Here is a 24964-nt window from a genome sequence, read left to right on the forward strand (position 1 = left end):
CCTTCCAAGCATGATGTCCTTCTCCAAGGACCGGTCTCTCCTGGCCACATGTCCAAAGTATGTGAGATGGAGCTTCAAAATCCTAGCCTCCAAGGAGAAACTTCGTTTCACCCTCTCCAATAGAGACCTATTAGACTCTACTGTTAGTACACCCATTTTCCAGTTGAAGAAACTGAGAGCAAGTAAGTGATAAAGCGGCAATCCAGACCTAGGCCATCTGACTCCGAGCCTACACTCAGATCCAGACTCATCCATTACCTTGCCCCAGGACCACTACCTCTGAAATTACATTATCATGAAGATTCAGAAGCCTAGAACTTTGGACTGTTAGACACAGAGACCAAGACTTCAATGTAGAGAGTCATGAAATCTCAGGAATGCTTAGGGGACTTCCACATCCCTGACCACCAGCCATAACAGGCAACCTCGCTCCAGGGTCTCTGATAGGCTGGGCATTGGTTTTGCTTGAATACTTTCAGTAACAGAGATCTCATCACCTCATAAGACAGCCTTAACTGTCAGTAAGTTAGGATCCTAGAATCTTAAAAGGACTTGGGAATCATTTTCCTCATTCCCCTTATTTAGAATCGAGGGGACTAAGCCTCAGGAAAGGAAACAGACTTGGTTTAGGAGATGCTGTTAACGAGAGGCAGGCAGGCCCTGGTGGGGAGGAAGGCCTGTCGACACCCAGCCTTGCTCACTCTTTCATGCAGACTTTTATATTCTTCTTGAGGTTTTCTCCCTGTGGACCTGATCCCGCACTTGGTGGCCTCAGACCTGTAGCAGCATATCCTCTGAGTCCAATCTTCTCCAGGCCAATGGTCTATGATTTGTCTTGACTATCTTGTTGAGCCTTTTTAAAAATAGCACTATCTCGTTTCCTCTTTTGCTGGGAGAGCTCTCAGACTGAGGGAGAAGATTCATCGCCTAACCAGGAACCACTCAGCTTGAGGAAGAGGCTTAGCCCATGCCCTGGTGGCCTGGGGGAGCTCCAGCCTGAGAGCGAGACACAATTTGAGGGCTGGGAGCTCATCACTCACTCACTCACTCATGGCCATCCGCTCATAACTCCAGCGGGTTTTCAGAGTCCGTAAATCACGCAGGGGAAGACTGCTTATCTTTCTCCAGCAAAGCAGCTGATGGATTCGAGCAGCCTGCCTTTGGGTTGGCAATGTAACTTCCTATCCACTTAACCACCAGGGCACCTAGTCCGAGAGAAAAGCCAAAAATCCAGTCTGCAGACTGTCCATCTTTGCAGCTGGTGGATTCTGACTGCCGACCTCTCAGATAGCAGCAGTCCATTAGGCCTGAGGTGGTGGTGGTTGTTGTTATGTGCTGTTGAGTCGCTTGTGACTCATAGAGACCCAATGTACAACAGCCCTAAACTCTGCTCTGTCCTGTGCCAATTTCACTGTCTCTGACCCTCCCATCCCGATTAACCCAGTTACTGCACTGTCCCTCTACCCTCTCAAGCATGATGGCCCTCTCCAAGGACTGGTCCCTCCTTACAATATGTCCAAAGTATGTTAGACGAAGCCTTAGAATCCGTGCTTCCTAGGAGCAGCCCGGTTTAACCCTCCCCAGGGTGAATCTCTTTGTTTTCCTAGCAATCCATGGTACCCTCAATACTCTTCCCCAGCACTACAGCTCAAAGGCATCAATTCTCCTTCTATCCTCCCTAGTCATTGTCCAACTCTCTGATGCATAACAAGCCTGATGATTCACAGCCTGAGGAGGAAGGCATAATTCAAGTCTTGGGGAATTCCCAATCTGAGGAAGGAGGCACAGTTTAAATCTTGGGGAGCCTAAGATTCAAGTGGGAATGTCAGAGTGGTGAAGGGGTTCGTTGTGACCCCCTAACTATGGACTCACTGGGCCCTGGCTCCTCCTCTTCCCAGCCGCCTCCTCCTCTTAGACCTTGAGTGACACCTGTTTCTAGGTCCCCTGGGCCAATAAAAGCACTGTCCTGACAGCCAGGAAATTTTACAAGCAGCAAGCAGCTCCAAGGTGGTGGGAAGCAGCCGAGGCTGCCAGACAAGGGGATGAGAAAGCACCCAGGAATGTGCCCAGGAGAACAGCTGCAGGGGGATCGAGGGGGGTGGGAGCTGGCCGGCTCAGATGTCATCCTCCCAGGGAGCGGAGGGAATGAGATGAGCTGGCTGCTGCTGGCCCTCTATTCCGGCATGGGGGTGTGGAAGGCAAGGGACAGACACACTGGTTCCTTCAAAGCCACAGCTCGCTTCGAGGACTCTTCCTCATCTCCTGGTAGCTGCCATAGAGTTAGTTGCTGATTTATGACCCCTGACTCGGGCTGACCCCCACACACAGTGGAACACAGTGCTGTCCACCCCTTGAGCAGTTGCTGACTGGACCATTGGATCCATGGGGTTTTCACTGACTATCCTTCAGAAAGGAGGTTGCCAGGGCTTTCCTCCTACTTCATCTTAGTCTGTAAGTTCTGCTGAAACTTCTTACAGCAACACGCAAGTCTCTACTGATAGCCTGGTAGGTGGTTTCTGTGCATAAAGAGTATTGACCAGGAATCAAACCTGCATTCCCAGCATGCAAAGTGAGGATTCTACTGCAGAACCACCTCTGCTTCCCGCTCTCAAATTCTAGCTTCCTAGTCAACTTCTCTGGGGGACAGATTCCAGGCCCCGCTCAGCCCCCACCATGCTCTCAGTGACCCAGGCAGAAGTTTCTCTGAGCTACAGTGTCTGCTTTTCCCGTTTAGCAGTGGCCATATGACCCTGCAAAGGTAGTCCGAGGGTCCCCGTAGGTCATGAGTGGAAAGCTGCAGCTCCGTGGCTGGTGCCAGGTGGGCATCTGCTGGTGCCATTGAAGGGAAGGGCCCCATCAGTTCTAGGCAGCCCCGCCTTCCCATCTACAAAGCAGACAGTCAGCAAAGAGCTCCCACAAGCACTATTCATCATGAATTCACCAGGCGCGTCCTCCTCCATCCCCCTCCAGGCTTAATCCATCCAACTAGACCCCCAGAGACCCTCTGACCAGCATATGCTCAGCATTTGGAATTGGAGTGCTCAGCCCTGACAAAGAGTCAGTTCCCACTTCCCTGGCTGGACTCGGGCCACATAGCAGCAAGGGGCAATTCTCACAGACCCAGCAGGTCCTGACCTTTCCCCACAGCCCCTCTACAACAACTCCCCACTTGAATGTGAGGCAGTGGTACTCCGAGTCCTCATATCCACCCACTCTCCAGGAACATGCTTGTTTCATCTGCTTGCATGCCTCCCTTAATAGGAAACTCACTACCCATCTTAGGAAGCTAGGCTGGTTCAAGAATCTTCTTACTCACTTCTGCCCCTTTCAGAGATTGGAGATGTCTACAACTCCTCCACAGTTCTCCCTGCTGAGCAAATCCCTGCCTTTTTCCTCTTTCTTTGCTCTTTTTCTTTCTTCCTTCCATCACTTTCTTTCCCCTTCCTGTCTCCCCTCCTCCCTTTCTTCCTTCCTGCCTCCTTCCCACCCTCCCTTTTTCTCTTTCCTTCCCTCTTCCCTCCTTCTCTTCCTCCTTCCCTCCCTCTCTTCCCTCCCCTCTCCTTTCAGAAGTATTTCTTGGCTGAGAGGATGGATATAATCCAAGTAGATACACTGCACACCCCTGGCTTCCCTGGGGCTGCCTGCAGTTCAGTCAGTCAGTCAACCAACACCAGGTGCCAGTGCTAATACCTGGCTATGCGGTCCCTGGGCCACCTGTGCAGAACCCGCAGGGCGTCACTAAATAGGCAGACCCCGTGCCCTGCCCACCCCCACTCCCTGCCTCGGCCACCTTCTCCATCCCAGTCTCTGGAGTAGGCCGCAGCATGAACGCCCGGGCGTCCTCACCTGCACGCGGGCCTCGGTCAGCTTGGTCCTCTGTGCCAGCTCCTCGCGGGTGTAGATGTCCGGGTAGTGAGTCCTCTCAAAAGCCTTCTCCAGCTCCTCCAGCTGCTCGGCGGTGAACGTGGTCCGACTGCGGCGCTGCTTGCGCTTCAGCGGAAGATCCGGTTCCGACTCCACATCCGAGCCCTCATCCAGCCGGTTCCCTATAAACAGAGAGGGAGAGGGCGCCGGCTTAGCGGGGCAGGGAGCTGGGGTCTAGCTGGAGAGACCCAGAGTACAACTGTGTACTAACTGTGTTAGATGGCCTCTTCCCCGAGGACCAGATCCTCCGGAGCACAAGTCGAAGGATACGCATGGGTTACCAGAGTGAGGGACAGCCTCGTGCCCAACCTGAGGGGACTGCTGTGCACCACCCGGTCGGAAGCACCCACAGCTGACCCTCCAGGGGGCTTCCTGAGGCAGGAAATCGCACAGGAGGGGATGGCTCATCCTTTTCCAGCGGAGCAGCTGGTGGATTCAAACCCGTGCCTTCGATATTACAGCACTGCTCCTTACCACCAGACCACCAGAGCTCCCGTTAGAAGACTGGCTTTAAAACGGGACTGCATGTGCCATGTTCAGCCAATTCCTTAAGGCTGGACATTTAGATGATTTGCTCTGGCATGGAAGGATTTCCGTATCATAGAGTTCAGGAGCAAAACATTCCTTGTCACAAGTCATGGGGGGCGGGCAGCCCCCAAAACACACACCTGAGGAGACAAGGTGTAGGCCCAGGTGCACAGGTCAGCCCCACTTTTGGCAAACGTACATGTGAAGCATAAGGAATGCTGCACCCGAAATGCTAACACGTGTTAGTCTTCAGGTTAACAATTCTGGTTTATTTATTCTTTACACTTGGGTGTTTTAGTATTGCTTCAAATGGCAAGCATTTAAACAATGATTTTACTGCATTTTGGGGAAATGTTGCAAAAAACAAAAGAAGAAAGGGAGTGAGGATGAGGGGTAGGAAAGGAGAAAGGGAGGAAGGACAAATAAGAGAGGGAAAAGGTCTGAGTGTACTCAGCTGCGGTGGCCTAGTAGGTAAGACGTTACCAACCCCAAGGTGGGTGGCTCGAATCCACCAACAGCTCTGTGAGAGAGGATGGGAAATCTCCGGAACCAGAAGATTTTCAGAGGCACTAAATTGTACAGGAGGAAATTGTCCATCTTTTCTCCCCGGGAGAAGCTGGTGGATTAGAACCACCTATCTTTGGGCTGGCAGTGCAACTCCTCACCACTAAGCCACCGGCACTCACCATGTGACTGACTGTCTCTGGAAACCCACTAAAGAGTTAATTACTGGTATTGGTTAGGGAGTGAGGGAGGGAGTGAAGACTGGCAGTCAGGAAGCTTAGATTCCAGTCTGGCTTTCCCCTTAACTGCTTGTGTGACCCTCACTGGGCCTGTTCTCAACATTTGCGGTATGAGGGATTTGACTATGTGATGACCTCTACACACATCCTTCCTGGGATGCTCCAAGATCTGAGTGATATTTTAGGGCTGAAGGAGAGCTCCCCTCGACCATGGCCTCCACCCTCTACCCCTCACTTTCTAGCCTGAGATTAGGCGTTGTTAAAGACCTCTGTTTCCTTATGTAAGAGAACCCAGGAGGCTGGAGTCGGCTTGTTCCAGCCTTGGATGGGGCTGTCAGGCCAGGAGTCCACCTTTTTCAGGCCCTGGGAAGGGAGGGCTTGAAGGAAAGGTCTGTGGGAGCTCTGAGCTGTCAGGACTGAAGACACTCCAGGAACTGACCTGGGTCCCTGTCACCATCTCTTCCCTGTCACCATCTCTAAGAAGGCAGTTAGCAGGGAGTCCCCACCTCTCCTCAATAGCTCCCTGTGGAGGCACAGAGGAGAGGGGTCAGTGAGACCACAAAGGAAAGGGGGAAGAGAAAAGAGATGCAGAGGGCTGGGGACTGTCTCCCTCTGGCTCTCTGCCCTTTTGTGCCCTCCTTTCTTTCCTCCATCTTCGAGGTTCCTGAGGCATGTCTATTTTGGATCCCTCATTCATTCACCAAAGCGCCTCTGGAGCGCCTGCTCTGTGCCGTGCACTGGGCTTGGTGATTAAAGAAGGACTCCTGTGCTCACAGAGTACTAAGTCTGGGTCAGAGCCGAAAAGCATCAAAGACCCTCTGTACTCGTGTTGCAGATGGGAGAAACTGAGTTACAGAGAGGCAATGTGAATTTCCCCAAGTCATTCAGTGAGTGTGTAACAGCTGTAAGGAACCCTGCTCTTCTCTCATCTTCGTTTCACCAACAGTCACCTTCATCCTTAATTGCTTCAAGTGTTGTTTACATAAATAGGTTTAGACCCTTCCTACAAGGGACAATCAGGTGAGATTTGCTTCATAAGCTCAATTTTCTGATGGTGCCGTTCAGAGCCCTTGGGGTCTCCAGAGCACAAGGCAGGGACTGGCAGACAGGAATGGAGGTCAACTTTTGATGGGGGATGGGAGGTCAGGTCTGCCCCCTGCCCAGAGGAGACTCTTGAGCTGAGACAAGAGCAAAGCAGCATCAGACTAGGGTGTTGAGATGATTGTCAGAGATAAGAGTAGATACAGCCCCAATCTTAGGAGAGCCCATCCTAGTCTTAGGAGAGGCCCTCATCTGATGGAGGAGGCATAGCCCCAATTTGTCTAAGTCTTGGTTTAACCCTAGAACAGCACTGTCCAGCCACACTTTCTGTGATGATAGAATGTTCTAGAGCTGTGCTATTTTAGCATGGCAGCCTCTAGCTAAGTGTTATCAGGCATTTGAAATGTACCTACTGCACATGAGGAACTGAGTTTTAAATTTCACTCAAATACTTATAATCACAAGGGGCCAGTGGCTGCAATAGAGGACAGTAAAGTCCTAGACAGTCTTTAACAGTTGTTAGTGATCTTCAGCATATGAGGTATCAGGATTGTGGGAAGGCTCATCAATAACCTTCGTTTTGTAGATGACACACCTTGCTTGCTGAATGTGAGGAGGACTTGAAGAGCTTACTGCAGAAGATCAAAGACTACAGCCTTCAATATAGATTGTGTCTTAATGTCAAAAAAACAAAAATCCTCGCCATTGGACAAATCAGAAACATGATAGATGAAGAAAAGATTGAAAATGCCAATAACTTCAACTTATTTTGATCCAAAATTAATACAGTTAATACCACCAATGAGGAGATCAAGAGACATATTGCATTGTGAAAGTCTGCAGACAGGGACCTCTTTAAGTTACCGAGGAACGATGATGTTTGTTTAAGGACTACGGTGTGTCTGATTCAATTCACAGTCTTTTCAATTAATAGCTATACTGCTGAGAGCTGGACAATGAATAAGGAAGACGGAAGAATTGATGCCTTTGGAATATGGTATTGGAACATAGTACTGACTATCCCATGGACTGCCAAAAGAACAAATAGGTATGTCTTGGAGAAAGCGAAGTCAGAGTTCTCCTTGGAGGCAAAAATGATAAAGCTTTGTCTCACAGACTTTGAGCATGTTGCTTGGAGAGTCTATTCCTTGAAGAGGGACATCATGCTTGGGAAGGTTGAGGAATGGCAAAGGAGAGGAAGACCCTCAATCAGGTAAATTGACACAGTGACTGCTGCAATGGACTTGAGTGTATCAGAGATTGTGAGGAGGGCACAGGGATTCAGAGCAGTTGCTCATAGGGTCGCCATGAATCACACGTGACTGGACAGCACCTAACAACAACATTTTCCCTTTTTAGTAAAGAGAGGGCAGACTCCAAGCTCACAGCACTCTGCATGCAATATTTCCTAACAACATTGTTGACTTTTGTGCTTCTTGTTTTTATGGTTTCCATCCTGTTACAGGAAATGTTTTTTCCATTTATGAAATCATTTGCTCTTCAGAATCAAGTTTTAAAGTGCTTTAATATAAAATAAAATTGTAAGAAAATAATCCAACAAATTATGAACAAATTCTTAAATACAGTTAATCAAATTTGAGGCACTTCTGACACTGGACCCTACCAAGTCTTCAGACTCAGGGCCCACCCATCATGTCCTTTATGCATCCAATATACATGCCCTTTCTAGACTTGAAGCTTTCTGGGCTCACCTGGAGTCCACTTCCATCCCTTTTCTCTGTCCTCCCTAGTTCCTTGTCCACAGTGATCTGGGGACTCTGTGAGCCCAGAGAGATAATCAGATTGAAGGTCAGCCTGGAACAGCAAAGCAGGGCCCTAAGGCTTAGGTCTCTGCTGTATGAAAGGATCTGGAATGATCCTGAAATGCTGTTAACTCCATAACAACCCTCTAGACACTGAATGGGAAAAGCAAATCTATGCCCCACTCACTGCTCAGGGAGACACAGAGACAGCTCCAGAGGCTCTGAGTTGAGCCCCTCTAAAGATGGGCAACCACCTCCTCCTTGGGACCCACCCTCACTGCAGGGTCTTCTCTGCACCAGCTTCTGGACATATCTGTGAATCAGGGCTACTGACTCTTCTGCAAATTGTAACCAAGATCCAGAGAGGTCAAGTCATTTGATGGAAGTCACAAAGCATTTAAGTTCATGCTCCACTCGTGGTGAGGGGTGAACAGGAGATGACATGCTGGAAAGGAATTCTGGGGTCCCTTTGGGCAGTTAGAGTCTAGTTAAGAGTTTTGGTCTCCATAGTCTTAAGGGACATCAAGGTCAATTGGCATAACATAGTCCATAAAGACAAATGTCCTACATCCAGCTTTGGTGAGTAGTCACTGGGGTCTTAAAAGCTTTCCAGCACTCACATAAGGTGCAACTATTGGTCTCTCTGAGCCCAGAACGTATAAGAGGGAAGAAAAGTAAAGATGTACTGAAACAATTAGTCTAAAGAACCACATGGACCTCAACTTCACAAACCTGAGACCAGAGGAACTAGATGATGACCATTTACCACCACTGACCACTCTAAAAGGGGTCACAGTAGAAGACCCTGGATAGAGTAGAGGAAAATGTAGAACAACAACAAAAAAATATATGGGCAGACTTGCTGGTTCAACAGAGACTGGTGGAACCCCTGAGACCATGGCCCTTAGTCATCTTTTGGCTAAACAATGTTATAATCATTATGAGCCAGCGTCACCTGACACTCATAGAGACCCTGTGTGCAACAGCTCTGAACCTTGCTCTATCCTGAGCCAATCTCACTGTCTCTGACACACCTGCTCTTATTACCCCAGTTACTGTATCAATCCATCTCATCTGGGGTCTTCTTCTTCTGCACTGTCCTTCGACCCTTCCAAGCATGATGTCCTTCTCTAAGGACTGATTCCTCCCGACAACCAGCCCAAAGTATGTGAGATGGAGCTTCAAAATCCCTGCTGCCAAGGAGCAGTTTGAGCTTACCCTCTCCAGAACAGATCTATTTGTTCTCCTGGCTGTCCATATTATGTTCAATACACTTCTCCAGCACCTCAACTCAAAGGCAACGATTCTTCTGTCATACTTAGTCACTGTCCAGCTCTCTGATGTATAGCAAGTAATTTTGAAGACCGTAGCTTGGATCAGGCACATCTTGGTCTCTAGACTAACATCATTGTTCTTCAGCACTCTGGAGAGGTCCTTGATGGCAGCTTTTCCTAACACAATTTGTCTTGATTTCCTGACAACCTCAATTTCTTCTCCATCTATCATAGGCAGGCCCATAAAGTACTAACAAAGCCAGTGAGGCACTTAGTCCCTAGAATAACCAACCACATAAGGTCAAAAAAAGCAGCATTTGTCCAAGGATAAGGCCTAGAAGGCAGGAAGGGTTGGTTATTGTTGTTGTTGTTAGATGCCATGAAGTCCAGTACAACTCATAATGACCCCATGTACAAAAGATCTGAACCTAGTCCTGTCCTGCGCCATCCTCACACTTCCTAATACCAAAAAAGCCCATGCAGCAGTCACCTTGTCAATCCACCTGGTTGAGGTTCTTCCACTCCTTTGCCAACCCTCCACCCTTTCCAACATCATGTGCCTCTCCAAGGAATAGCACCTTCTCACAATATGTGCAAAGAACGTGAGGTGAAGCATCATCATTCTTGCCTCCAAAGAGCACTCTAGCTGCATCCTCTCCAAGACACATCTATTAGTTCTCTTGGCTGTTTGTGGGATGTTCAGTGGGATGCTCTTGTCCAACACCACAGCTCAAAGGCATCAATTCTTTTTCTGTCATCCTTACTCATTATCCAGGCCTTGGATACATAGCTAGTAATTGGAAAGACCCCATGGCCTGAATCAGATGCACCTTACTCCTCAAACTGATATCACTACTCCTCAATAATTTGGAAAGGTCCTTAACTGCAGATTTCCCCAGTGCAATGTGTCTCCTTATTTCTTGACTGTTCATATCAAGGTTGTTAGTTGTGGACCCAAGCAGGAAGGGTTAGGATAGAAGAATTAACAGAAATAAGAATTAAGGGAAGAAATTTAAAAAATACAATTACTTTATGGATATTGTAATCAGTATGGGGGATGGATATATATATATACATATAATGTTTTAAAGCAAAAAAATGTATGAATAGTTGAATGAAAAATCTATTTGCTTTGCACTGAAATCATAATTTTTTAAAAAAGAAAGATAATCACTTGGAACCAAATGCAATGAATCACACATGATCAAGCAGGGTTAGAAGCTTCTGTTTGAAAACAATGTGTGGTCATGCAAGAGTGAGATTTTTAAAACAAGCAAAAAGCAGTCATGGCCTGGACAGCCTGAAATCTGTATTCTGACTAACTCTCCTTCACTTTGTGTCCTTGGACAAATTGCTTCCCTTCTGTGGACCTCGGGTTTTCTCAGAGATTGAAATGCACCTTTGCTTTTCAGCTTCCTCAGGTCCACAATTAACACTCTTGGAACCAGCAAGCATGAAATAAAAAAGATTAATTGGATTAGCAAAGTCTATCATCAGGTACCTCTCCAGAGTGCTGAAGTGCAAAGATGTCAGTCTAGAGACTAAGATGTGCCTAATACAGGCCATGGTATTCGTAATTATTTGCTATGAGAACTGGACAATGAATAAGCATGATAGAAGAAGAATTGATGCCTTTGAGTTGTGATGCTGGAGAAGAGAGTGGAACATACCATGGACCACCAAGAGAACAAACAGGTCTACCCTGGAGAGGGTGAAGCAAAGCTGCTCTCTGGGAGCAAGGATTTTGAAGCTCTATCTCACATACTTTGGGCACATGGTCAGGAGAGACCAGTCCTTGAAGAAGGATCTCATGCTTGGAAGGGTGGAGGGACAGCGCAGGATAGGAAGACTCTAAATGAGATGGATTGATACAGTGACTGGTGCTCTAGGGGCACATGTGTCAGAATTAGAGATTGGCTCAGGATAGGACAGGGTTCAGAGCTATTGTGCATAGGGTCCCTGTGAGTCACAGTGGACTTGGCATGTGACAACAGAGCTCATTGGATTGGCTTGAGGATGGAGTAAAATAAAAGTCAATGGGAATAATCACAATACTCCTTTATCCAGTGTTACCCTCCCCCACTATCCTGGAGAGTCTCTCAGCTTCGGAGTTAACCTAATCAGCAGGATTTGGTGGAATCAGCCCCAGGCTAGCCCTGCTGGTTAGGGCTCCGTGTCCTAATCATGGAAAGCTAGTTGCCCCTCACTTGCGCCAGCCAGGTGGTATGGGGTGGGTGTGGAAGTGGGCACAGGAGCACCTTCATTAAATTGAGACTGGATTTAGAGTGGTATCATGTAGGGAGAGGGCATAACGCCTGCACTCTCTAGGCTGTCTCCTGCCTGCTTCCAGGTCAACCACTGTTCCAGCCTGCCTCCTCAAGCTGCAAAGGAAAGCAAGGTCACAAGGCAGATGCAACAGAGCTTGGCACTGCTCTGGAGGCAGCTCCAAAGGAGAGGGAGAAGGTGAAGTATCCTCCCTCTGGGGTCACACACACAGTCTCTGCTTAGAGGAGTGAAGTGTCTGACACAGCAAGGAGACACATAGTCCCTACCTTTGAGAGCTTCCCGTGGCCAGGCTCCATACCTTAGGGAACTCTCAGCCTAATAGGAGAGCGATCACTATCCTGGGAACGTCGCAGTCCAATTGAATAAACACTGCTTTCGGCTGAGTGTTCAGACAGGCCAAACTATTCAGTGGAGCTGCAGAGTGGCCCACGGATGGATGGATGGAAGAAGAGGAGGGCTAGTGGGGACAGCTTGGTTTGACCTGGCTTCATCGCGAATACAAGTGAAGTCCACCCTAGGCTCAGCTTATGGACAGAAAATCAGTGGGGATCATGGAGCAGCTCTCATCCTTCTGTCTTTCCTTCAAAACCTGCCAGCTTTTGCAGACAAACCACTCCTGACTGCTCCAGTGAGCCAGGAAGCCTCAGCGAGACTAGTGGGTACCCCTGTAAGCATCCTTGCACATGGACCCAAAATCAACCCACCACTTTTTTTTCACCAGGTCCAGTCATGAGGACCTATTCACACCATCCTTAAAGCTAGCTTCTTGACGTTGCTTTCAGATGAGGTCTTTTTCGCTCAAATGCCTAACCCCCTTCCATGAGGCATCTTCCCACCATTCCTGAGAACCCAGCGTGTGGGTGGCCTTCCTGAGTCATCCAGGCCAATGTCAAGGCCCATCCCCAGGCTCTCAAAGCTCACTGAGAAACTGTGAATTTACCCGCGCATGAGTCTGTGGGTCCCAGTGGATCAGAGACCCACTGCCTGCAGCAGGAGCTGAGCCTAACATACAGCAGACACTCAGTTAAAGCTTCTTAAGTGAAAGGGGTTTTGGTAGGTTGATGGAGAAGCTCCTTGCCAACTCTGTCACCATGCCCAGAGTCATTGTCCTCCACCTAGCGCCCAGCATCCAATCATTTCCATGCCCTTTCACTGTCCCAAGAGTCTCTCATGACAAACAGTACAAGCCCATTCTACAGATGTGTCAATGGAGGCTGAGAACCAAGTCCAGGTTTCAGCTTTGTCTGTGAAGAATCCGTGCACAACTCTACTAACAAAAAGTTCCACCCCATCCTCAAAGAATGTTCTGATTTCTAATCATGAAAAACAAGTTTGTTTCTTTTGCACCCTGTCCCTCCCTAACCTTCCTTTGCACCCCTTTTACCCCAAGGGCAAAGTCTTGAAATGAGGTGGTGACAATTTCTACACTTAACCCCTCCCTCTCTGAAGGCAAGAAGGTGGTACTCATCTTGAAATCTCTTGGGATCACAGATCAGTGGAAGCCAGGCGCTGTGTCAAGGTTTTGGGATTTTTCCTCTTAAGTCCCCTCCTCAAACCACCACATCCTTTCTCCCCTTGCCCGCCTCCTCCTCCCAAGCTGCCTTTATTACAGTTTAGCGTAGGCCTGGTGTGGAGCAGCAGCAGAGAAACGAATCACATAATAGTTGATATGCGTTTTAATCAAGTAATTCGGGCAGAGCTGAGAGCAGGCGAGTGTGGGTCTGGTGTCCCTGAATACCAAGCAGGCCAAGCCTTGGGTCTCTCGGAAAATGGAAAAGTCATTTACAGCTCAGCTGGGGGCCAGCAAGCCAGGCCATGGCAGAGCACTCCTGGCCCCTCCACTGAACCCGCTCAGCTGGAACGCTGCAGCACATGGGGTGAGTGCAGGGCCCCAAATGTCTGTGGGGGCCGTCAGACCAAGCACAAGGGCTGGCCTCGGACATCAGACTGAGAGGTGGGCTAGTTCTCTGAGGAAAAGCCCCGTAGGGATGAAGAGAGCTGTCTCCCCATTTCCACCCTATCTGCCCAAACTTCCCTTAGGTGCCCTTTCAGCATAGACCAGGCCGGCATTCATGCGGGCCAGAGGCCTCGAACTCATCGTGACACCCTCTGTAATCACCCTGTTCCCACCAGCCTGGCCCAGGCCCTGTTAGCTCAGAACCCATTGCTATTCTCTCCATCTGTAGCTCTGCCGCAGAGTGGTCCCTTTACCTCTCCCTGGACTCCCAGCACCTACATGCAGCTCGTGGCATAGCTGTGCCCTCACCCTCCAGATCTCCTCCTGAGAACAGGCAGTGAAGACAGACTTCAGATATACCAGTTACAGCAGTCCTGGGATGTGGACCTGGCACATCTGTCGATGTGGGTGATAAGGGGGACTCATAGAGCCTTTCCTATAAGTTTTTGGGAGTCAGAATCCACTCAATAGGCAATAGGCTTGGAGCTTTTTGGGGTTGGTTTGGGTTTTTAGTGGGATCGTAGGATTCAGTCCCCTTCTTTGCCTTATATTTTCCATAGCACCTATCACAATCAGATACGGTAAGTAGTCCCTGTAGTGTCTGCCCTACCCCGCCCTCTCCTTTCCACCACCAAAGGACAACAGGCAAGTTGGGGGATTTGGGGTTTGTCTTTTTTGTTCCCTGCTGAATCTCCTGTTGTTGGCTCGAAATGGCCTTTCTCTTATTTGCTAAGTGAATGGATGAGTGAGAGCACGAGTTGGTATTATGAAGCCCATAAGCTGTACTTGGAACAAGTAAGTGCTCAGGAAACAGTACCTTTCTTTACGACCCCCTACAGCTGGCAAGGGCGGGGCACTCCCATGCTGATGTCTCATGAACCCATAAGCTCACAGCCACACTCTGCCCAGTGCCCTTCTACTTCCCAAAACATCTCCCTGGAGGCCGGGGGCATTGGCAGGGTGGGATCTAAACTGAGTCTGACTGCAAACCCCGTGGTATTTCTCAATGACTGAGATAAATCAACAGCCCAGTTTCCCTCTCACAGTTTAGTGGGTGGGGTGTGGAGAAGAAGCTGTAAATGGAACCTGCAGTTTCCTAACCTAAATTTGACAATACTTTTTCATTCTCCAGAAAATTCTGATCTGACTCTATCAGGCCGACTTCTTTTAACAACTTTGAACCTTTGGTTTTAATAGCACGGTATGGTCCTTAGGCACTAGAGGGTGCTCTGTCCATTTCTGCAAGGAGGGGTGTATCTAGGAAGAGGGAAGTAGTACTGCTTGAAATGGCACTGTGTAGTTGCATTGTCAGAAAAGCTCTGATGGCACAGAATTGAAGAGGTTAGCCGTTAACTGAAAGGCTGATTGTGCAAACCCACCAGCTAATCTGCTTCTTACAGATCATAGCTTTCACTCACTCACCCAAATCATTGCTGTTGAGTCAGAACCAAGCCTGCTTCCCCTTTCCAAGGTTGTCAGTTGCACAGGAGAGGAGTACTCATCTTTCTCTCTCAGAACCACTGGTGAATTCAAACAGCCAGAATAGTACCACCTTTGGGGTAGCATTACATCTCTCTGTGGACTACACCGCCAGAGGTGACATTACCTAATCACAGCCTTGGAGATATCTAGGAGGCAGTTCTATGACCTATGAGTTGTCATATAGCAGAAATGACTTGACAGCTCCAGGTTTAAAGATGTCAGAAAACACTATGGCCCTGTAGGATCACTAGGCATCAGAACAGACATGGCAGCAATGGTTTGGATGCATTGCTAAGGAGCCCTTGATGGTGCAATGGCTAAGTGTTCTCTAGGTTGGTAGTCAGAATCCACTCAGAGGTGCCTCGGAAGCGAGGCCTGGCAATCTTCATTCAAAAGGCTACCTCCTTAAAACCCCTGTGGAGTCCAATTCTGGTACACACGGGGTCTCCATAAGTTAGAATCAAGTCAGTGGCAGTTCACATTATACAGATCCAAAGTTCCTTTTTCTGCACCCAGCTTCAAACCAAACACAAGTCATATATGAGAGAGTAGAGACGAGCTGGAGAGGGTTGTAACTCTCTGAATCAATGGAGCCTAGTGAGGGACAATCCCTCAGAAGAGAGAGTTAATCTAAGGGTGGCTTTACTTAAGGCAAGAGCTTGAAGCTAAAGATATTATGTCTCTACCAATGTGATCTAAGATGTCCATGTCTGGGTAACTGAAGATTGTGGAAGAAAAGAAGGGGTATTTTAAGAAGGGGCTTTCAATCTTACCACAATCCAAAAAGGTATTGTCATTAGCTCCATTTTATAGACAAGGAAACTGAGGTTCAAAGCCATTAACTCACCTGCCCCTGGTCACACATCAGTGAGAGACTGAGTCACAGTTGAACCCAGGCAACGTGGCTACAGCGATCCCCCTCATAACCACCCAAGAAAAATTTAAGTTTTACAGGAACAATCTCAAAGGAAGAGTAGCACAGATCACAATTCCCTTTTATACTTTTCATGTGAAGACCATCTTGAAAATAGTCCACGGTTTTCATTTACATCTTCATGTGGTTATTTCAATGCTTTACTTGCCTAAGTTATCTAACAAACAGGAAGAACAGAGCTTGATGCTAAGTACACTGCAAAGCTCACTGTATAAACTCTTTAGGGGGGGTCTACCCCCTGGTCCTGTCTTAACAGAATTCGGCTGAGTCAGACAGGAGCAGGCACCGGGCAGGTGGCAAGAACAGAAGCTGTGAGGTCAGACAGACTTGGATTTGAATTCTAGTCTTGCCTCTCATGAGTTAAAGCTTTGGGTGTGTTATTTAACTTCTGAAGCTTTTGTTCGTCATTATTTAAATGAGGAAAGTTATGAGAGTTGAAAGAGTGGAAACTAAGAGAAGAAAAGTGTATCTGAAAGATGAATTTTGAGACCTGGTTTGGTAGGGAGCCCACTCCCTGAGCTGACCACTGGCTGCACCTCCCAGGCCCCAAATGAGAAGAGCTCATTTGAATGGAGGACTGGCACTCCAGGCTCAGGCACTGATCTGCTGTGGATCTCTCAGCACGACACTTGGCCTCCTGGAATCTTCGTTTCCCGCCTATCAGTGAGCCTAAGAACTGGCACTCTCTCTCTAAACCTCAAGGGTTTAATGTGGCTCTACGGTTGGGAACCTTGAGAAATAAAAATGATGATATGCTTATCATCACAGCCTACTTTCTACAGTAACTTAGGAAAAGAAATTCATTCTTCTGAGCCTCTGTTTCCTCATTTCTTTTACAAATGAAAAAGAACAATACAAGCCTCACAGGACTGTTGTGCATAAGGATTAAATGAATGATTACAAAATCAAGGTTTAGACAAGTGACTGTAGTGGGGAGAATGCCCAGCAGAAGGCACATATCTGTCTTGGAAGAAATACAACTAGACTGTCCCTTAGAAGCAAAGATGGCAAGACTTCATCTCACAGCCATTGGACATGATATCAGGAGAGACGAATGCCTGGAGGAAGACATCACGCTTGGCAAAGTGAAAGGTTGATGGAAAAGAGAAAGACCCTTAGTGTGATGGGCTAATGTAGAGGCTGTAACAACGGGCTCAAACATGATAATGATTGTAAGGATGGCACAAGACTCAGCAAAGGCTTCATTCTGTTATACACAGGGTCTGTAGGTGTCAAAACCAACTTGAGAGCACCTAATAACAACCACCATTGCTATTGTTAATAAGAATATTACTGTTGTTATATACCATCAGTGAATAGCTTAAGCTCCAGTGAGTTTTTAGAGGCAGTATAATCCCACGGGAGGAAATTGGCCTTCTTCCTCCTACAAAGCAGCTGGGAGATTCAGACCATGTGCCTTCAGGTTGGCAGTACAGCCGTACCACCAGAGCTCCCGAATAAAAACAGTGCCTGGATATGAAAGGACCTATTCACTGCTTTGGGTGCCTCCCAAGGCAGGCACATTCACCTGACACAAAGCACAAGAGCAATGAGTGAATGAACAAATGATTAACTGAATAAATGGATGAATATCCCTTTGCCATTCCTTTCTTATTCTCCTATAGTTGAGGCTTTATACAAACACAACTATGATCACAGACCAGACATCTCACCCCATTCTTGATGTAAACTGTTTTGGATACACAGCGGGAAGGTGTAGTAGTCTCAGGTGAGAGGCCCAGCAGGAACACAGACGCTGGCGAGCACTAAGGGTCTAGAGAGGCAGAATGCTCCCAGGAAGCTGGGGCAGGGAAGGCCTGGAGAGAGGTCTCAAAATCAGCAGAGGGGAAACAGCAGCAGCTGGACCCAGGGGCCAGATGAAGCTGCCCTGCATGGCCAGGAAAAGGCAACCCGGCCACCCGTCTGTGCTCCACAAAGCAACTATGAATGGACCATATGCCTGGGAAGTCAAGCCTGCCGGGACCCTCCTTCTCTCCTTCCTCACTCCCCTCCTATCTCTTCTCAATGCAGAAGCAGTGGGAGGCAGTGGGGCTTGCTGCCACTCAGAAAGTCAGTGGAGGGACAGAGTCCCAGCCTGCCTCTATCTGTCAGACCCCTCAGCAGTTAGGAAAAACTCAGTCCTGGTCTGACACAGAGACACACTCTCCTCACAGAGACTGCATCACACACAACCTGGGATGCCCACAGACTACCTGTATAGTCCCCAAATTCTTCAAATGTGTAATAATTTTCCACATAGTCCCTGAAAGTCTTGTGACTGCCATAGTCCCAAAGTCCCTGGAAAACCATTTCTTGGAGCTTCTTCAGCATAAGAACTGCATCTCTTATAGATATTTGTCTTAACAATAAGATCAAGCATTTCTTGAGAGTGAAGATTATATTTCTTCCATTATATCAAACATAGAATGACTGGGAACAGCTCTGTGGTTCCAAATGAGACTTGTTAGCATAATGTGTAACATGTCAGGTTGCTAATCGAAAGAAATGCAGTTCAAGTTCACTAGCTGTTCCTTGGAAGAAAGCTGGACAGTCTCCTCCTGTAAAGAAACTCAATGAAGGGTTGTTATGAGTCAGAACTGACTTGATGGTAGTGGGTTGGTTTGTGGTTTGGGAGTGAGAACTGAAGTCATCAGCTGAATAAAGAAAATGTGTCTCTTAGTTATCACAAGCACACACAAAGATAATTGATTCAAACTCTCTCATAGATAGTCGTGAATCTTCTCTCAGGACTCCATTGATTTCCATTTCCTCAGGAGTCATTTCTATCCATCCAAGATTCCATATACTCTTGATTCAATTTAGTCTTTAAGCAGTTCCCCCAGGACACTCTGAAACCTGAGTTGTGGTTCATGGAGAAACATGTGCCACAATAGGTAGTAGTACTAAGCCCCTCCTGAATGTTCAGAGAAAGTAACAGTGACTCAAAGCGACTCCAACATAAATATGTCTTGGAACTGTGCTACTGTTAAACAAAACCACCCTCTAACACTTCTCAGCCTTTTGGCTAAGATCAAATGTAATGAGAATCACCCTCTTAAAAGCTAGGCAGCGATGTGGGGTGATCATAAAGCACAAATATAAAGTCAAGCAGAACCACCACTATAATCTCAACTTCCACAAGCCTGTATACCAGCTCATTTACCCCCACTGACCACTCTGAAAGTGATCATAGTAGAAGATCTTGGCTAGAGTGGAGGAAACTGTGTGACAAAATTCAAAACCACATGAAAACCTAGGCTTACTGGTCCAATAGAGACTGGTGGAACTTCTGAGAATATGGCCTTAGTCACTCTCTTTGAGCCTGGAACAAAATTTACCCCTGTGATTCAACCTTCAGCCAAACAATAGACAGACCTATCAGATGATCAATAACGCCAGAGAGGCACCCATTCCTCAGAATAACCAACCATATAAGGTCAAAAAAGTAGCACTTGCCCAAGGACGATGATACCCTGAAATCAGGAAAGGAATAATGGAAATGAAATTGCAGGGAGGAAATGGGGAACAGTGATTACATCATGGGTATTATCATGAATGTTCAGAAAAAAAATTGTGCATGTATGAAAACCCAACTTGTTTTGCAAACTTGCACTGACATTGCAATTTTTTAAGATGACTTTTTTATTCCATATTGATTTGCTTACAAAGTTGGTATACATTGTGTTTCACACTATTCTTTATTCATATTGTGTTTCATACAATCATTCCCATGCATTGTTTTATTGTTTTATCAAACTAATAACATTTTGCATTTCCCATCACTGTGACAAGTCACTGAAATGGAAGCAACATGCACCTCTTAAACACAAAACTAAAAATCCCAAACTGTACCTAAGAAGCCCACTGAACAGAATGTACTTGACTTTTGATAGACTCCAATACCAAAGCCACTGACTTGAATTACTCTGATGCCTTATGAACTCTCAATAGGAACACCAGTACCTACTGTCCACACATCCCGTCAAGCCAGCCACAGGCCTCCAGCACTCAGGTCAAATGAGCGGACTATTACCTTGCCCAGAGGAAGGCCTCCAAGTAGAAAGACTGGAACCTTGCCACTTGCCCCTGGTTTTGCCTTCAACTTACTATGACACCTCTGGCAAGTCTAAAGCCCCAAGCTGCTCACCCTGAAAGCGTGATGTCTTCCTGGTTCTTCGCTAGAAACCTGAGAAGCAGGCCTGAGTGGTATCTCACTTACCATTTTATGAATGGTGCCCAGAACAGTGCCTTGCACACAGGAACATTTTTAGTAAAAGCCTATAGTTGGATGAAAAGAATGATTGATGGGGTACTGGGAGTTTTTTGGAGGACTGGGATTCTATGAGGAGGTGCAGTTTCGGCTCTAGAACACTCTGAGATCATTGATTCTGACAGGGGAAGAACTGATAGCGTCATAATTCTGCTGGAGGTGAGTCCCATTTTGTGGTAGACCCAGGCCCCCCTCTTCCTCTCTTAGGAGAGAAGACCACGGGGCTCCTCAGTCCTCCAACCCCTCTCCACACTCTCCCCTCTCCTTCTGCAGCCAGGCATGGGCCCCTCGTGTCTCTGCTGGTCGCTGGGCAGCAAGAGGCCCTTCTTGGCGCATTCTCCCGCTGCCCCCTCCCCGCCCTCTCTCCCCGGCAACCCCGTCCTGTCGTGCCCCCATCAATCTAAGGCAAGCCAGCCCTCTCCAGCTGGCCTGGCCAGGCCGTTCCCAGGCAGAGCAGGTCCACAGTGGAAGGTGGTGGAAAAATGTGGACAAATTTCTGATTTGCAACACTCTGGGAAAGAGTTTATTGCCATTGTTTGAGGACGAATGTATAAATAAAGCAAGGCGAAGATTGCAGGGGGAGGCTGATGAAAAGCAGAAAACGAGAAATTTTATGGCCATAAGGAGCGTACTCTAATGGTGATTTCTGAGGCACTGGACCATGGTAGTTACTTAGCCAAATGATTGCTGTGAAGCTGGGCAAGGCGGCTTATTTCTTAATTACTGTTACGTATTATGTCAGGCGGACGCCCCGGCCCTGGAAAACTTGGTCCTGAGTAGACAGCGGCATGGAGCCAGGATCCAGCGCTGGGATGCCGGTGGGAGATGGGAGGGCAACACCTGAACCATCGAGGGCAAGGAGAGCCCTAGGCCTGCTGCCCCTTCCTTCCTGCCCTGGCTCCTGTCCCAAGAAAACCCACCATGAAGAGAAGAAGTCAGTACGACTCCCATTTGGAACCACAGCCTTCAAGAGAACAACCGATCCACTCAGAGTACAGATGGTGACTGGCTGTTATGGGTAAGGAGCTGAAGGATCCAACAGAAAACAAGACTGACGTGGCCTCTGGCTTTAAAATGCATTTGCAGCAAACAGCTAGGGGATCCTTTGGGTCTTGACGGGTGGGAGTCTCTGTGTAAAATGGCTTGGTGAGCAGGAGAGGAGGCAAGACAAGGAGAAGGGAGGCTGTGCTGGGTAAGCTGGGCCACCTGGGCCACCTGGGCCAGGTATGCAGCACCCGAGCCTCTGCACCTTTACCTGGAAGGAAGCAAAGGTGTGGGGGTCCCATCCTGATTCCGACATCTTAACTGACTATGATTCATGAAGCTGTGAGCCTGTTATTCTTGTGGTTTTCAGAAGTGATTAGCGATTGCTCTGTTGAATGCTTCTGTTACCAGTCCACATCTTGCATCATGCGTTGCAGTGTTGGAGGAAATGAAGGATCTGATAGCTAATAAATATAACGAGAATTCTCCTTCAAATTGAGGATGTGGAGACATCAGCATGTTGATTCTGGATATGTTATCTAGGAAAAGGGCAGCACGCTGGGCAAAGTGAAGGAGCAATGGAAATAAGGGAAATCATCAATAAGACAGACTGACGAAGCTTCTGCAGCTCTGCGCTAAAGCACATCAGTGTTTGCAAACCTGGCACAGGATCAGGTAGCATTTCCCTCTGTTACACACGGGGTCAGTATGCGTCAAGGCCAAGTCTACGGTTCCTTACAACACGTTCGGTGCCAGGAACTCAATGTGCGTCACATGCCCTTTCGCAGCAGCCTCACAATCACCCTCTGAGGCCAGTGCTCGTTGGCTGAGGCTCAGCAAGGCGCAGCGAGCACCTTGGACACACACAGATGCTAAGAAGCCGAGCCTCAATTCAAACCAGTGTGTCTGACACAGCAAACGCAGTTCCAGTAAATCAAGTCTTCCCCTCATCCTCTTAGAGCTTCTTGAGCTTTTAACAGCATCAGAAGCTTGGGATGGGGGTGGGGTGTTGAAACACAGACCTCTGGGCCCCACCCAGGAGTTTCTGGCTCTGTGGGCAGAGCCCAAGTAGGTGCCTTTCCAACAAGCCCCCTGGATGATCCTGGGGGTCATGCTTTGACAACGACTATGCTATAAAAATGGTGAGATCATAGCAAGAGCGAACAAAAAAACTAACTGCTCTCAGGCAAGGAAGCAAGAGTCCGGGGTAAAACACACCCCCAACTCCACTTACCTAGTATCAGAATGGAAGCAGAGGGAAGTAAAGGGAAGAGCAAGCTCTCAGGTCATTGTAACCCCAAAACCTCAGGACTATGTCACACTAGGATGGTGATGTTCCATTAAGGGGTTCCCAGTCAGTGAGGTCAGCATGGCAGGTAAATGTTCTTCTCTGTGGACCTTGTTCCCACAACTTGCCCTGCTTCGGTAGGGTACCAATTAGTCACCAGACCCCAGACATGGAGGCCAAAGCAGAGGCCCCACTTGGTTCCCTCCTCTCAGCCTCTAGGCCCACCTTTCTTTTCACTACTCCTGTGTGCCCCGTCTCCTTATCCAAGCTCCCTTTCTGACTGTCTACCACCTTTCCCTTCACATGCAACAATCAAATGCGTCACTGGTAAAGAGCAGTCACAGTATCAGGAGAGTGACCTTTAAAAGGCTCAAGTCCGGAAACACGCCTGCCACCTGCCACCTGTCTCCTGCTTAAACAGCTCAGAGGTGCAGTGTGTCTGTTCCATGAGGACAGGGATTCGTGGCAGCTTTGCTCATTGCCTTATCCTCCGAGGACTCAACCATGTCTGGTGAATGAATGAATGAATGGGTTATTGAAAAGCCCATGGACTGCAGAAGAGCAAACATATCTGTCTTGGAAGAAGTGCACCCAGAATGCTCCTTGGTCTCACGTGCTTTGGGCATGCTAGCAGGAGGAGCAGGTCCCTGGAGAAAGACGGCATGCTTCCTAAAGCAAGAGATAAAGAGGAGACTCTCCAAAAAATGGACTGACAATCACGGCTTTGTTCACAATAGCAGGGAGCAGGAAACAACCCAAGTGCCCATCAGCAAACGAATGGATAGAGAAGCTGTGGTATATTCACATAATTGAATACTATGCTGCACTGAAAATCAAGGAACTCATGAAATATTATGCAAAATGAGTGACCCTGAAGGACATTATGCTGAGTGAAATATTCAGTCACAAAGGGACAAATACTGCATGATGCCACTGTTATAGAACGGGACTGACATCAGGGTTGGGGTAAGACTGAAAAAAACTGGATAAATTATGTATACTGCATTGAAACAGATGAGGAGAGAACAGTTTAAAAGCAATATATGATAGGATATTATGATTATCACAAGAGTCCAGAATGAAGGCTGCACAGTGGAGTGTACTTGGGGGTGGGGGTGGGGGGAATGTATACCAATGAAAGAATTTTTCTTTTACTTTTCAAAGAGAGGAGCGACCTGGGGGGGAGGGGTGGGCAGGGAGAAAAGTGCAACAATGAGCAAGTGGAAATGCAAAATCTCTGTAAATGTTGATTAAAATTAACAAAATAAAATTTAGAAAAGAAAAAAAAAAAAGGTCTGACACCAAGACTACAACAATGGGCCCAGTAGAGAGTGTAAGGGTGAGGCAAGACCAGATGTATTTCCTTCAGCTGTGCAAAGGGTCATTCTGAGTAGCAGCCAACTCAGCAAGTAACATTATGCCCAGAATGGAGTTCTAGTCGTGTAGTGGTTAAAGCTCTTGACTGCTAACTGGACGGTCGGCAGTCCAAACCCACCTCTGGAAGAAAGATGTGGCAGTCTGGGAAACTATGAGCACATTCTACTCTGTCCTGAAAAGTTTTAGTGGGTTGAAACTGATCCCACGGTAAGGCAGGGTACACTCAGATCTGTGCTGCAATCTACCATGTTCCAACAGACACGGGCGACCATGAGCTCCTCAAGGCAACACGACTGTTGATGAATATGTTAGGGGCAACACGACTGTTGATGAATATGTTAGGACCATCGTACACAATAATCTCATTAAAGATGGATTTATGCAATGCCAGGCACCTGGCCCCATGCTGAAAGCCTCAGCTAGCCAGCTGAACAGTTCCAAGAGGTCCAGGCCATCAACACTCTAGAAACCAGTGCAGGGGTACTCCATTAAATTCTCTCGTCTGCGTCCAGATGTTGGAGCCACTTAGAGGCAGCCTGAATGCAAATGCAGCATCTTAATGACTGCTGGAAGGCTCGCTCACCCGTGCAGATTTGAGCATCCCACCCCAGAGAGACAGACACCTCTAGAAATGGGTACGGGTGGAGGGAGCCGCTTTTTAAAGGAGTTAAAATCCAATTTGGTCCTGCTGCTTACGCCTTTTCTAGTTTGATGTGTTTTTGAGAGAGAAAAAAAAAATATATTTTTGATCAATAAAAATAAAATCTGTTACTCGCACCCTGGGCCAATTACTGTGCTGAGTCCAGTTTGTTGAGTCCTGATAGAATAAATAGTAGTTCGCCCAAATGTAGCCAGCCAGAGCTTAGTTACATTAAAATAGCTGTGAGCAGGTGGGATCAGGGAGCAGGCTGGTTCTGAGAAGGCAGAGTCATGCTTTGAGGTGTTCGGGGGTAGACACACAGCTTTCTCATCTGAGGAGCTGGGGTAGGGAGATTGGGATTCTGGAACCAGAGTTCTCCTTGGAGATAAAACAATAACAGTGAGTAAATTTATAAGGCTTTACCTTGTGTCAAAGGAGCCTTGGTGGTGCAATGGCTTAAAAGTTGGCTCCAC

The 24964-nt window shown here is 47.7% G+C and overlaps 1 protein-coding gene across 2 annotated transcripts in view; it reads right to left on the reverse strand.

Annotated features, from left to right (window-relative positions):
- The window catches only part of PAX7 (paired box 7), a 133579-nt gene that overhangs the window by 60913 nt on the left and 47702 nt on the right, over positions 1-24964 (reverse strand). For both annotated transcript variants that reach the window (XM_006883596.1, XM_006883597.1), the window contains exon 5: positions 3847-4046. In XM_006883596.1, the coding sequence (XP_006883658.1) occupies positions 3847-4046 (200 nt within the window). The remainder of the gene's footprint in view (positions 1-3846; positions 4047-24964) is intronic.

The sequence above is a fragment of the Elephantulus edwardii genome, unplaced genomic scaffold (assembly GCF_000299155.1).
Source record: "Elephantulus edwardii isolate Elephantulus edwardi_28Jun2011 unplaced genomic scaffold, EleEdw1.0 scaffold00028, whole genome shotgun sequence".
In the NCBI taxonomy this organism is placed as follows: Eukaryota; Metazoa; Chordata; class Mammalia; order Macroscelidea; family Macroscelididae; genus Elephantulus; species Elephantulus edwardii.